Below are 14,053 nucleotides of genomic sequence, written 5' to 3' on the forward strand. Positions count from 1 at the left end.
CCCCGTCCCCTCACGGTGCCGGCGCTCCCGTGCGCGCCCCCCCGGCGGGCGGCGGGGGCGGGCGCCGTCCGGGCCGCGCTGATCGCAGCGCGCCATTGGCCGCTGTCTGCGCGCACGTCACGATCATGATGAGAATTAATGATCGGGGCCGCTGATTTCATTGTGTGACGCCGGGACCGACCCAGCCGAGCCCGGCCGAGCCCGGAGCCCCCCGCGCCGGCCCCGCGCTACACGGTAAGCGCGGGGGAGCCCTCCTCCCACCGGAGGGGGGAGCGCGGCGGGGCCCCCGGCGGGAGGGGCGCGGCGGGAGGGGCGGAGGAGGAAGATGATGATGATGATGGTGGCAATGATGATGATGATGATGATGATGATGATGATGATGATGATGATGATGATGATGATGATGATGATGATGATGATGCGCTGTGCGCGTGCGCGCTGGGCCCGGCAGCGGCACCTCAGCCGCGGGTGCCTCAGTGACCGGCACGGAAACAGCGCGGGCACAGGAACGTGACAGTAACAGAAACAGCGCGGGCACAGGAACGTGACAGTGACAGAAACAGCGCGGGCACACAGCCTGGGGAACACCCCGGCGCTGCCTGACACCCAGCACCGCCCCGGCCGCTGCACCACGGCCCTCAGTGCCACGTCCAGCCTTACTTAAACGCTTCAGGGACGGGGACTGTGCCGCCTCCTTGGGCAGAGCCTTCCAATGTCTGAGGAGTTGTTTATAATGTCGATCCTGCACATGTTATGTCATCGCTAATTTCCTCATTCCCCGGTGTCTCAATCACAGAATCCCAGAATCACTGAGGTTGGGAAAGATCTCTGAGATCACCGAGTCCAACCTGTGCCCCATGCCCACCTTGTCACCAGCCCAAGCACTGGGTGCCACCTCCATCCGTCCTTGGACACCAGGGCTGGGGACTCCAAACCTCTCTGGCAGCCCCTGCCAATGTCTTCCCACCTGTTCCATGAAGAATTTCTTCCTAATGTCCAACCTAAACCTGCCTTGGCAAAGCTTAAGACTGTGTCCTCTTGTGTCACGGGTGCCTCAGTCCTTGGTGCCCCGGTGTCCCCAGTGGCTCGGTGTGCCCGTGTTGGCAGGAGTGTGGAAGAAGATGAACTTTAAGGTCCCTTCCAACCCAAAACCTTTCTGTGATTCCATGGTACGGGCCTGCTGTGGTGCCAGGCACGGCCAGTCACAGTGGCTGGACGGGGGCCTTGTGCTGCCACGCTTTTGTCCCTCAGGTGTTTGAGGGTGAGGAGGAGGACGTGTCCTTGGCTGTGCTGTTCTGGGGGTCTCACCCCTGGAAGGGCCTGTGTGGCATTCACCTGCCCCCCAGTCCTGTCCCCTGCCCTCTTAGCCTGGGCTTCCTCATTCTGTGGATAACATCACACACAGCTCACCTAAAGCAGTGCTGTGTTCTCCCAGCTGGAGTCCTGAAGCAGCTCACACATTCAGAGTAACACTGCATTTTAACCCTTCTTCCCTTTTTTCTGACATCAGTGTTACAAAACACATACATGCTTTATTTAAAACATGTGGCTAATCCAGCTGCAGTCAGGAGACTCATTTGCATCAAAAAAAGCAGGATGGGATGCATAAACCTGCAGTGTTGTGGTCATGGGTTATTATGTTATTAAGTTACTGAGGGCTGTCTAATTTGTCCCTAATAAAGGGCTGCATTTTATAGGTAGGGCTGTAATACAATCCTACAGACGCTGTACTTAGTGGAGAGGGAAGCAATTATGCTGCGAGTCACGGATATTTAAAAGTAGTTTTACAAGCTGGTGTGTACATTACACTCACCAAAGCATGGGCCTCATCCACTGCCCTTGGAGTGAGTGTTGTAACTGGTTTGGCCTGTGTAGGAAAGAGGCACCAACCTACAAATTCAGATTATTAAAGGTTGTTGCTTGATGTGTGTCCAGTATCTCCACATAGCACGTGAGTTGGGGGGTTGCTTGGTTGATTGTTTTCTTTCCATTTGGGATGTGCAAAAAGTGGTGAGGTTTTGGCAGCCATTGAAAGATAATTTCAGTCCAAGTTTCTAAAGCTGGAGGAATAGTGTCGCTACTGCAGTCTTGTTTTATTTATGCCTATAGTAGTTTTCTTACCATAGTTCCAGTTTTGTCTCAGATTTATATTGGCACTAAGACTTGTTATTTTTTGCCACTGGAAATCTGTGGAGGGAACAAAATAACCATAAATTGGGAGTGTGCAGATTTTCTTGTACCTTTTACAGATGGAGAGACTAAAACAGAAATAGTTTTTTTTAAGGTGACTTTTTTCCTAGGAAAGTGCCTTTTTGGAGCTGAAGTTAAAAAAGAAAACCCTTAGAAACGGTTCCCTTTTATCACTCTGTGTTAATCCCTGACAGTTTTAGAATGTTATACCATAAATATTTTTATACTTAGTAACTTCCTGGTGGCTTATACTCTTGAGTTAATTGATTTCTTATTTATTTGACACCCAAGACTAGTTTCTGTTGCTGCTTGAAGTGAGTGTAATTATGGGTTTGTTTCCTATTTTCCAAATTAATTAGTGTTAGCATAAAGATTTACCTTGTAAATGTTTACTTGATTCAGCAATCCAAACATTTAAGGACTTTTGGAGACCAAGGCCATACTGCTGTGCATTGTAGACAGAAATTATTTTTCCTTCTTATGCTTCTCCATTATTTTTTCTTCATTTCCCCCCCAGATATCTCAAGTAATTGCAGAACAGCTCAGTAACTCCTGAATTATTTGATTACATTATTTTTTCCCATTTCCTTATAGTTGTTCTTTCTTTTGTGGCACTCCTCGAGATGGAACTTGTTTCCATTAGTTGCTAAAAAGGAATGACCTGGCTTCACCAGGTCTCCCTGGAGAGATTCCTGATTTTGGAATGTTGGATGAAGTAAGTGGGGTGGGAGGGCTGGATGTGCAGCAGACCCTGGCACAGGGCACTGAGTGCCTGTTCCATGAGGCAAACCACGGCTTCAGGAGCCAGCTCTGCTCCTGAATTATTTGTATCCATGACACAAATAATTTTATTTGCCTTATATTAGAAGCAGCTCTTGTGCAAAGATGTGTTCTCCCCTCTCCGGTCATTCCCAGAGAAGGGATGGAAAGGAAATACTGGGGAGAAGTTGCTCAAACCACTACAGCAGCCTGAAAAAGTTCAGCTCTAAGGACAACCCCAATGTCATCTGCTGAGGAGCTGGTGAGGGTCGCAGGGTGTCCATGGGATTGTCCTTGGCACAAACTGAAGGCCATGGAGTTCCCATCTTTGTCCTTTTCAGTCACAGCCTGGGATCTCCCAGTGCCTGACAGCACTTGGACTCCATTTACGCCTCCCAAACCACCACACAGCAGAGGGATCTTGCCATGAGCAGATTTTTAAATTAGTGTTCAGTTCAGAAAAGCAGTGATAAAACATGTTGGTGTTGTTGGGTTCACAGCAGGCTGAGGGGTGCGAGACCACGGCAGTGCAGAGTTGCCAGTGTTGGTTGGCCTGGGACAAGTGGCAGGGGCAAGGGAATCCTTGGAAAATCTGCTTTTTCAGCTGTCATGGATTATCCTCTGCACTGCCAGAGACACCAACACACTTGGCCAAGGCTGCTTTATTTTATTAGAGCAGGCAGATGTTGAATCCTTAAATACAGCTTTGCCACCTCTGTCTTTTATAAAAGTGAGAATTCAACTTACATTCATAGAAATTGTTTGCATAATGCTTTTCCTGATTTTAATTAAATTTCACAGAGTTCTTTTCTGTAACAAACTTTCTTTTCAGTGCCAATGTGTTGCCAACCAGCTGGACATCTGGCTTCCCAAAAGCTCACGTGCTTGTTTGCTAAGCTTGGCAAGTCAAGATCAAAATGAAATTATGATAAAAATCCATGTGGATTTCTAACTTGGAGTCTGAGATTCAAGACAAAGGTGAGAAATCCTGAAGAGACTGGAGTGCTCTGTAGGTGCACAGATTGGGAAAAGGAGTTTATTTCCTTGGAAGTTACTGAGGTTGTTTTGAATAATAGTCTGAGATGAAGGTGTGTGACCTGCTGATTCCCTTCTGGTGTGGCTGCCTCAATGTTCAGTCATTTTAGCACTTTGCAAATTACTTCCTGTGTTAAAGAAAATGTAAGAGCTCATATCTTGTTCTGATTATGAAAACTGATGCTGAACATGTAATACTTCCCCCAGAAATAATCAGTGTAGTCCTCTGATGAATGTATCGTGCATTAATTTGTCTCAGAGACAGAAACATTATGTTCTCACAGCTGTGTGAATACTCAGTGCTGTAAATTCCCAGGTGTGACAGGCATGGGCAGTGAGCAGAACTTGTTGCCTGTGCAGGTGGGATATGCAGAGATAATCCAGCTCTTCCTGGATTAATGGGGTGGCTCTGGACTCTGGTTTTCCAGGGGAGCTCCCAACCATCTATCAATTGGTTTATTCAACACAGGGTACTGCTTTAGATACTCAGAATCAGTGCTTAAGAACTGCTGATAGCAAACTGATTTCCATCTGCACTTTGCAGGTGACATAATATTAATGAGAGAGCTTTGAACCTGCCAGAGACAGAATATTGCCAGATGTCCTTCACACTGGTGTGAAATCAGTGGAAGATGGTACAGAACTGTCTGTTGACTGAGGATTTGGTATATCCATGACACAAAAAGCTTTAATAAATCTCACCTGCTTGTTTGAAGATGTTGTAATGTAAACTGCAGTTATGACTCAGTTCATAACTCTGTGGCTAAGGATCCTGTAATCTGTTTATTTAAATCAGTTTCTAATGGTCTCTCCAGGAAACCTTTGAGTTCTGCTTTACTGGATTCAAGGCAGAGGCTACCAAGGAGTCTCACCAGGACTTTGGTTGGCAGGTGTAGTTCATGAATGATTGAAATCCACTGTAAAAAATGAGTTATTAAAGCAGAGCATGACCTCTCCTGAGCTTTGCTGGGCCAAGCCTGTCATGCAATACTCAAGGGTTTATCTGAAGTTCAAGTGATTTAATCAAAATGCTCCACCCTGTCTTTATCTAAATTACAGATGTCAAATGCAACAATGAAAGTATTTTAACACAGAAGTGACCTTGGATACAGAAATCCACATAATTAAAAAACTTGTCAAGGACCTGACATGGCTCTTCCCTCGCAGGTCATCAGGTCTGGTTTTAAAAATTGATCTTACCATTGGAAGAGTCTTCACTGCAGTTGGTGAGCTGTTTGGAGAGCGAGGTGTGATGGGCCTGAGTGTGGGAATGAATGCTGGAGCTTTGGGGTGACTTCAGCAGCATCTGGGAATACGGAACTTTCAGAACTGTTTCTGCTGTGGTCCTTTGTGGGAACTGAGCTCCACTAAATAAACCAGGAGCACTGGTACTGAAAGAGGAGTAGGCAGGAGTGGAAGCTGGGGCCTGTCAATCGTGCAGGAGGGAAAAGAATCACAAAATTAACTCTCCTAAGTTCATTCAAAGCGATGTAAATCATTTGGTGACCTTGTCATTGTGTATCCACATGGGAGATCTGAAGGCAGTTCTCAGCATGAGAAAGTAGATTATTATGAACTTTATTGATTTGTTAATGGACTAATAATTGTCTCCTCTGTTGCTTGCTGTAAATTTCTTTAAGGAGTAGATTATTCAGAGCAAGAGTCTCCTTTGGCCAGCTCTGGCTGTGACTGTGACCGAATAAATGTTCGGGGGAGGCAGAACTTGGGCAAAGCTGAGTTGTAATGCAGCTGGTGCTGTGTTTAATAATACACTGGATTAAGAGGGGGAATAAGAGTTGAGAACAGAGGTAAAAAATGTGATTGGAAAATCATCTCCTGTTTTATCTGTTATTTCAAAGAAATGGTAATTTTTACAAATTGGTAATTACTGATTTTTCTATTGCCTGTTGACATAGAGAGGAAAGTAAACTCTGCAGTCAAAGCTCTGGCCTACAAGCATTTTAGTGAAATTCTAGATATCAATCTCTTCTTTATACAGGCCTGTTGAACTCTTAACATCCATTACCATTACATAGTATAATCATCTTGGAGAATAAAGTGAAAGCAGTCAGATGTCTGCTTATGCTTTTGAGTCCCTAATAATTTTATTTGCTTTATATTAGAAGCAGCTCTTGTGCAAAGATTAGATAGATCTCCCCTCTCTACCTTTCCATTCAGAATTTTCAAAAATGCTTGGCTGCAAAGGGTTCCCTGATCCCCTTTATTTTCCTGCTGGATGTTGGCAGGTTTCCTCTCCTTTGGTTCATTCTGTATTCTTGTGATGCATTAAAATAACTTGTGGCTGGTGACGTTTTTGCTTCCCAAGGCACCACGTTGGATGCAGGCTGTTCCTGGCTGGCCACTTGTGTTGTCTCAGCTTGTGGCCTCCTGTCTGGGACAAAAAAACGCCCTGCCTTGGAAATTTGGGATGATGAGGCTCTTCTTTTCTGGTATCTACCCAGAGGATTGCATTCTTTGCCTGTGTGGATTGTGTAACAAGAGCATCAAGCTCCAGTTTGCCGTTAGGACTCTGTTGTGCGCTTGGTAATATTGATAATATTGGCAATAATGTTTGCCTTTCCCAAGCCAGGGCATGAATTTTCAAACATAAAGCAATGTCTGGTTTAATGTGTTCATCAGAGTGGCCCTGTCCAGGCCCCTCTTGTGTCCTCACAGTGAAACTCAGGGGGACGCAGTGCTGGGAGCTGACTGAGGAGCTGCTGCTGGCCCGGGAGGAGCCTGGGCCTCGTACCCTGGGTGGCTTCCTGAGCTCTGCTGCAGAGAGGCAGAGCCTTATAAAAGAAAGGCCTTGTGAAATCAGCCCTTGCTATTTCAGCTGAATTAACAGCTAGCCTGTTAAGTTCCCATGAGAAAGAATCATAAGAATGGGAATCAGTTTGCATAACAATCTGTTCTTGCAAGAAGGCAGTTTGCATCTGTGAAAAATAAGAAGTATATCCCGTGAGAATCCACAAAGAAAAAATGTAAACACCTGTGTAAAGAGAGAGCCTCAGCTTGTGCACACAGGCACCTTATAACCAATTAGTTGAGTGGCAAGAAAGTTCCTAACCAATTAGAATTAAACATGGTAACTGGGAAAACTGGATAAAAATAGGCTGTAACACTGAAGTGGGGTGTTCTGCCCATCCTTATTCACCACTGCTGCTGTTACAGAGCACCACCAAGGAGCAGGAGCACATCCCAAGGTCCTAAAGCCAGCACTGGTTATATCCCAGGAAAACAACCTTTACAGGTTCTTAAAAATCCAGATTTCCAGCCTTTAGGGGGTGTCACAGCAGCAGAGCCTTTCTCAGCCTGGGACATGGGTCTCCCTCCTCTGTCAAACTGGGTGGGCAGCACCAGTTGGATTTTCCCCCAAATTGGTCTTTGGTCCTTGATCCTTGTGACTTTGGAGCTGGAAGTGCCAGTACTGACACAGCAGAAGGACAGGCTCTTGTGGAGTGCAGGAATTGCTGAAGTTGGAGACAGTGGAAACTTTACTCATGTCAAACAGTCACCTTGATTTTATACCAGATTGTATCTGTTTCTTGTTGTTAGGGATGGGAAGCAGACCTGCTGATATTGGAGCTGCAGATGTTTCTCTGTTTTGCCTAATGCCTTTATTATATTTACAATTTTAAGGAAGAAACTTTCAGACTAGAGCCTCATAGGCTTAGCAATACCATGTAATATTTATTTATTTGTGCAAAGCAGTCACTGTTATTCCAAACATCCAGTTCACCTGTTCAGCTTGACACAGCACTGATTGCAAGAGGCTTTCTTGGAAAGTGAGGAAGTGTTGGTAAAAGGTTCTGTAGAGAAAACATGTCAGTCCTCAGCAATATCACAGGCACAGATGAGAGCCTGTGCCTCCTGCACAGTTACAGTTTCCACCCCAGCTTTCAGAGTGTCTCCTTTTCCTTTCAGATGAATCTGCGTTCTGTATTTACTGTAGAGCAACAAAGGATATTACAGCGTTACTATGAAAATGGAATGACAAATCAAAGTAAAAATTGCTTTCAGCTCATATTGCAGTGTGCACAAGAAACTAAACTGGATTTCAGCGTGGTCAGGGTAAGTACTGAGGACTTCCAAATTTGTAAAGCATACACATTCATTGCCTTACATAAAATATAGAGAGGTCTGGAGTCTCTAACTTTATCCTTGTCTTAAATCAGAATTCAGTGTGTGTGTGACATTCATTTTTACCCAGCAAGCCTATTTAGAGTTTGTTTTCACTGAAATATCTTCACATGACTGTTGAATTTAGCAGGAGCCTGAGTTGCACAAGGAGTGATTTTTGTTGTCTTTTGTTGGGATTTTTAAAGTTATTATTTATTAAATTATAGGGTGGCTTGCCCTATAGAAGCTTTGTATGATGCATTGTATCAGAGCAAGGTCATGTTATTAAGAAACTATTTTTAAGCTAAATAAGTTTCTATAAATGAATATATTTGGGGGAAACAATTGTGGAACTATTTCTTTTGATGCACTCTGTCACACTTGTATTCCACATCACAGTCATAAATGTTGTGGTCCTTTGTGGTTATTCACAGTGAGGACATTCTTTTCCTATAAAACAAGAATGTCCCAGTGCTAACAGGAGCTCTTCCAGAGTCTATGAATTCCACAGAAAGGGAAATAATAATCCCTTTGTGAAACACTAGACAGCAAAATGGCTGTTGTCCGAGAGAGAGCAGAAATAGAAATCCTGAGGCATTAGATGGAAAAATAACAAAGGGTAGTGGGGCTCCCAGGAGCTGCTGTGACACTGGACACTGAGGAGGAGCAAGTGGGACCACTCTAGGTTGGTTTTTAATTGGTTTAACAGTGGCACATGGACAATAACAAACCTGTTCCCAAATTCTTACCTCGATTTCCCTCCCTCAGAACACTCTGGAAACATTAAAAGTTTCTTTCTCAGCTGGAGGTGGTAGAAGCTGTGAAAGTCAGCCAGGGGCTCAGGCTCCTGGGGCAGGCAGGCAGTTGTAACAGGAATCTGGATGCTGATGGTGCAGCCAGGGCTGGTTTGCTATTTTTGTGCTGATTGAATGTCCTAGAGGAGGCAGCCCAGCTCCCCTCTCCTTGCAGTTCTCTCCATCTTCATGTTTCCTTTCCCTCTCCATTTCCCCTCCTGCAATCAAGTATCATTCCTTCTGTTTTCTTCCCTTCCTGAGCCCTGATTTGCAACTTTTTCTTACTTAGGAAGTGCAATGGAAACAGATCCAGTGTCTGTCCTGTATTTGTCACATTTTAGCATGATCTTACCTTTCTCTTCTTTACACCCATCATTTCTGCTTCTCCTAATGCCCCTTTTTCTCTTTTTATCCTATAAAACTCTTGGGCAGTGATTAGTTCTTTGTAAAATGATACTTGAGTTGCAGCTGGCACTTGCAGATAGGATTACAATAGGCACATGAATTCCCTAAATACAATTGGTCAGGAGAATGGGACTCTCAGCAGAGGCAAAAGTGACCAGTAACTGACATTTTACTGTATGTTACAAATTGTGCCTCAAATTAGACATTTTGTGAAATTTGACAAAAAAATAGTAGAGTAGAATAGTGTATGGCAGGGATGGTTTTTTTCCTGTATGAAATTAGTCATGGTGGTATCAGTGAAATAAATCTTGAGGGTAACTTCAAGCCAGGAGGCATCAGGATTTTTGAGAAGCTGGGGCTTTGGAAATGAGGCGGGGGTTGTCCTGTGTGTGAGTTGTGGATCCCAAAGAGAACAGGCCCGGATCTCTATCCTGTATTGTTCAGGCCTGTATTTCCACCCTGTCATGTTCACTGCATAATCAGTACATGATTTACATATTTGTAAACTTACATCTCAACTCGAACACTTAACATGTCATCAGACCTGCTTAAAAATGGAATTGCTAATTATTTTCTGCCTCCTTGACACCTCGTTCTGTGTTTGGTGTGGTTGCTGTCGTTGTTTGCAGACGTGGGTTGGCAACAAGCGGCGGAAGATGAGCAGCAAGATCGCCGTGGAATCTGGGGGCACCCCCCCAGGGACTGCCCCTGCCACTCCCTCCGTGCCCCCCGAAGCAGCAGTGAGAAATGTGGTGAATATCGCTCGATCCCAAAGCCAGCAATCCTCTTGGACCTCTTCTAACAACGACGTGATAGTGACTGGTATCTACAGCCCTGCCAGCTCCTCGGGCCGCCCGGGAGCCGCCAAGCACACGAACGCCTCCGTGGCAGAGCTGCACAAAACCTCCATCCCGCGGCTCCCGGGCAAGAGCGACGCAGACTTCCAGCAGCAGCACATCCCTCTGGGGCGGCAGGTACCCCACTGTAAAAACGCTTCCCTCTTGGTGGGGGAAAAGACCATTATTCTATCCAGGCAAACGAGCGTGCTCAATTCTGCCAACTCCATCTACAGTCACACGAAGAAAAGCTACGGCAGCTCCTCGGTGCAGACGGCGGAGCTGGTGTTACCTCAGAAACCCATGATTTGCCACAGGCCCTGCAGGGCCGAGCCCTTGGCGTGCCAGCGCCTGCACAAAGCCGAGCCCGCGGCCCTGGCGTCGCACGTGGCCCCCGGGCCGAGGGCTCACCCCAGGGACCCCGCGTGCGGCACCCAGAACCTGGAGATCCGCGAGGTGTTCTCGCTGGCCGTCACGGACCAGCCGCAGCGCCTGGTGGCGGGGGGCGCGGCGCAGAAACCCCCCTCGCTGGAGGGCAGCTGCCTGTCCATCGCCATGGAGACGGGCGACGTGGACGACGAGTACGCCCGCGAGGAGGAGCTGGCCTCCATGGGGGCGCAGATCCAGAGCTACTCCAGGTTCTGTGAGGGCAGCGGCTCCGGCCGCGGGGACAACCAAAGCGCGGCCGGGCCGGGCCGCAGCGGGGGCTGTGGGGCACAGCTGGGCAGTGCCAGGGATGGGCCTGACAACCTCCTCTACCACAGCAGAGAGTTCCACCTGCCTGCACGGACCTCATTGCACACTACGTCCAGCACGATTTACAACCCTGCCAACGCAGCCAGAAGTACCTTTTCTCCTCATTTTACATCTTCAAGTCAACTGAGGCTGTCACAAAACCAAAATAATTACCAGGTAATCCATCAGTTTATCTCTGTCTTCAAACCTCAGAGTTGAGGTTGTAGATAAATGCTGTTTCCTTTCAGAGTTGGTGGCCATTAAGCAATAGCTTCACCTTTCTGCAGGCTGTGCTCCTTTTATGCCTTCCAGTGGAGATGATTCCTTCCCAAACCCAGTGCAGGCAGCACTGCAGTGTGGTAGCACTTTACCCGTCCAGCCAGCCCCTGGCAGCCATATACTGAAGGTCAATGAGGATTTCATGGATTCCAGGGCTAAATTTTGGCTGCAGGAGGGTCATACCCATGAGCTGGTGGTTGCTCCAGCCTGTGTTGTCCTGCCCTGGCTTTCCAGCAGGCGCCATGGCCATTCCTCAGGTGTTCCCCTGGGGACACACATCACACGTGGCACAAGACATGGTTTCCTGCTGACATTTGTGCATTTGCTCACCCCATTGATGTCAGCTTGGAATGTGTACCCCCTGTGCAGGTGGCAGTGTCTGTGTTTTGTCAGGGATTAGGATCCCCTGTGATGGAGTTAACTCAGCTTCCTTTCCCACAGCATCTAATTCAAATAATCAGTTTACATTCAATCCCTTTATTCCTTTTCCTGTACTAAAATGCCTTTAGTGATACTGAAGGGAAATTAAATGCAGATCATTGAAGAGCTAAAAGATGTTTAGGAGAAGCTACAGCACTTGACACATTTTTTTTAGTTTTTGGTATTACAAGAGGAGAGATACTTGTGCAAGAAACATCCAGATTGGTATTTTTCATGGATTTTTACACCATCTGGCATGACATAGCCTGGAGACACAGGTAAAAGTCTTTTAAGGCTGACAGAATGTGATTCTGTGTGTGTCACCTGCATGCATTTGCCTGTTACTGCCTTTTTATTTTATCCTGGAAATAAACCATGTCAACAGCCTATGAGCTTTTCCTGTGCTTTGCTCACCAGGATAGAGAACGAGACTTTGTGAGTCATGTTTTTTTAGGTTTTTTTACTTTTTCTTTTCTTTTTTTCCTGACTTGTTCCTATCTCCTGTGACCATTTGAAGGAAAGCTTCTGAGTCCAAGTCAGTGCCACTTTTCACCTGAATTATTACTTCTCTGCCTAAACCAGAGGTTTTCTGGACAGAGGGTAAATTCTGGGGAGTAGATGCACATCAGATGGGCTGTTCTCTCCTTTGCTCTCACACAGTCTCTCAGTGTTTGCTGTTACTTTTCTTGGTTACAGAATTCCTGAAATGCTGTTTACTTTTGCCATCCCAGTTTCACAGGAGAAGAAAACTGTAAATGTGCAGATCAGTCCAAGGAAAGGGCTGGTAAAAGTGCTTATGACTGAGTTGAGGACATTTTATAAAGTTTCATGAAGGGAGATCCATAACTGATGCCTCCATCAGCTGTGTGCTCATGGTGCTTTATTTCACTCTTGAAAAAGCATAAGAGAGATTGATTCCTTCTATTTTAATTTTTTAATGAAATTAAGAATAACTTTGCTTTGGGGGTTTATGGAGTAGGAATTGAGTCTTTTTGAAGAGCTAGAACAGTTCATGGTAGATGATATTTTATCTCCTCGTGTGGTGTTTTATGGATCAGAATAAGATCTCTGTAACTTTGTTTTAGGTTTATTTTTTACTTTTCCCTGTTGTAACAACACACCTGGTTCTCTGATAAGTGAGGAATTCATCTGTACCCCAGCTGGCCTCCATGCCTGTCTCAGACACCCTGCTCTTTGGATTTGGACTTTGGATGGAGGGAGCTTCTGTCATATATCCCTTGTCATTCCAGGGTTTTAAACCTTGGAAAAGCTGAGCAGGATGCTGTTAATTCCCCTATTGCTGTGAGCTTGCACCCTGTGAGCCCCTGAGGTGACACTTCTGGGTATTAGAGACTTTCTGAGGTGCTGTCTTGAATCCTTTTAGTTTTGTACAGGATGACATTTCATTTTTTTGAAGTCAGTTTATGTTAATTTTATTGCCCATGTTTAGCTAATTTATCCATCAGCACAGAGATGAAAATCCTTAAACTTGGGGAAATCTTCTTGAATTTAAAAATAGATTAAACCTGAGCTAAATGATTATTGGAGTAGTTGAACATCCAAGCAGATGCTTCTTCAAAGTCAGGACTGTGTGACTCATGTTTTGATGAAGCAATTACTGTCATATATTGGTGGGGTATCTAATTAGCAATTAGTTATAGCTTCCTTACTGGTTCAATTAATCAAATTCATGTTAGTGTAACTTAAGACTAAATTTAATTAAGTGATCAATTTTAATGCCTGAGCAGTTTCAGTAAACAAATTCTTCAGCCTACTTGCTTGTCTTAGTTTGACTTTGAGTGTGTTGCAATGGAGAGGTTACCTGTGCTGTCCTCCAGCCTGAGCTGGGATTTAGTCTTGGTTTCTTCCCCCATCCCTAAGGGACAAGAACACTGCTGAGAATCTGTATTTTTGTTTACTCTGGTGCCTGTTTGACAAGGGCAGCTCAGAACAGTGCCATGCACGTTGTCTTCCAGGGGGTTCTCTTGAGATGAACTCGGCTGCTTTTGGCCTCTTCCCTGTCAGAGTTGTGTGCATTTGTCTTCCCAGCAACCCTTAACTCCCTGCCACATAGATGTTGCTTTATTCCCATAGAAAATCACTTTTTTTCCATAGCCCCCTTTAAATGAGTGAAGAGGAGGCCCTTGGGTGGCTCCTCAGGGTGCCTTTGCAGAGGATTCTGTGGTGTGAAGCTGTTGTGTGGGATATAGGGTTATAACAGACAAACAGAATTTCTAAAATGTGTGTGTGCAGTGCAGAAATTAATATTTTAGGCTCAAACCCTAAATGCTCTTTTCATCCCCCTCAACCCTCTTTGTGCTGCAGTGAGCCAGTGTCTGACTTTGGGTGACCTCCAAGTGCTTCCAGCTAAAAGCTTGAAGGATAAAAGTGTTTTATGTGCTTGTACAGCAGCCACCTGTACCAGGGCTGCTGTGCTCATTGTGCTCATGCTGCAAGAGCCACCAGTGAGGAACTTGG

At 45.7% G+C, this 14,053-nt stretch overlaps 1 protein-coding gene across 2 annotated transcripts in view; it reads left to right on the plus strand.

Moving 5' to 3' along the window:
* Nucleotides 1-47: 47 nt before the first annotated feature.
* The window catches only part of HDX (highly divergent homeobox), a 41,107-nt gene continuing 27,101 nt past the window's right edge, over nt 48-14,053 (plus strand). The window contains exons 1-4 of one of the 2 annotated variants that reach the window (XM_039722604.1): nt 49-234; nt 3,782-3,927; nt 7,912-8,058; nt 9,935-11,053. In XM_039722604.1, the coding sequence (XP_039578538.1) occupies nt 7,912-8,058; nt 9,935-11,053 (1,266 nt within the window). In that variant the 5' untranslated portion in view covers nt 49-234; nt 3,782-3,927. Of the gene's footprint in view, nt 235-3,781; nt 3,928-7,911; nt 8,059-9,934; nt 11,054-14,053 lie in introns of both variants that reach the window. The other variant, XM_039722605.1, reaches the window with a different exon arrangement.

The sequence above is a fragment of the Passer montanus genome, unplaced genomic scaffold (assembly GCF_014805655.1).
Source record: "Passer montanus isolate IOZ18808 unplaced genomic scaffold, ASM1480565v1 scaffold49, whole genome shotgun sequence".
Lineage (NCBI taxonomy): Eukaryota > Metazoa > Chordata > Aves > Passeriformes > Passeridae > Passer > Passer montanus.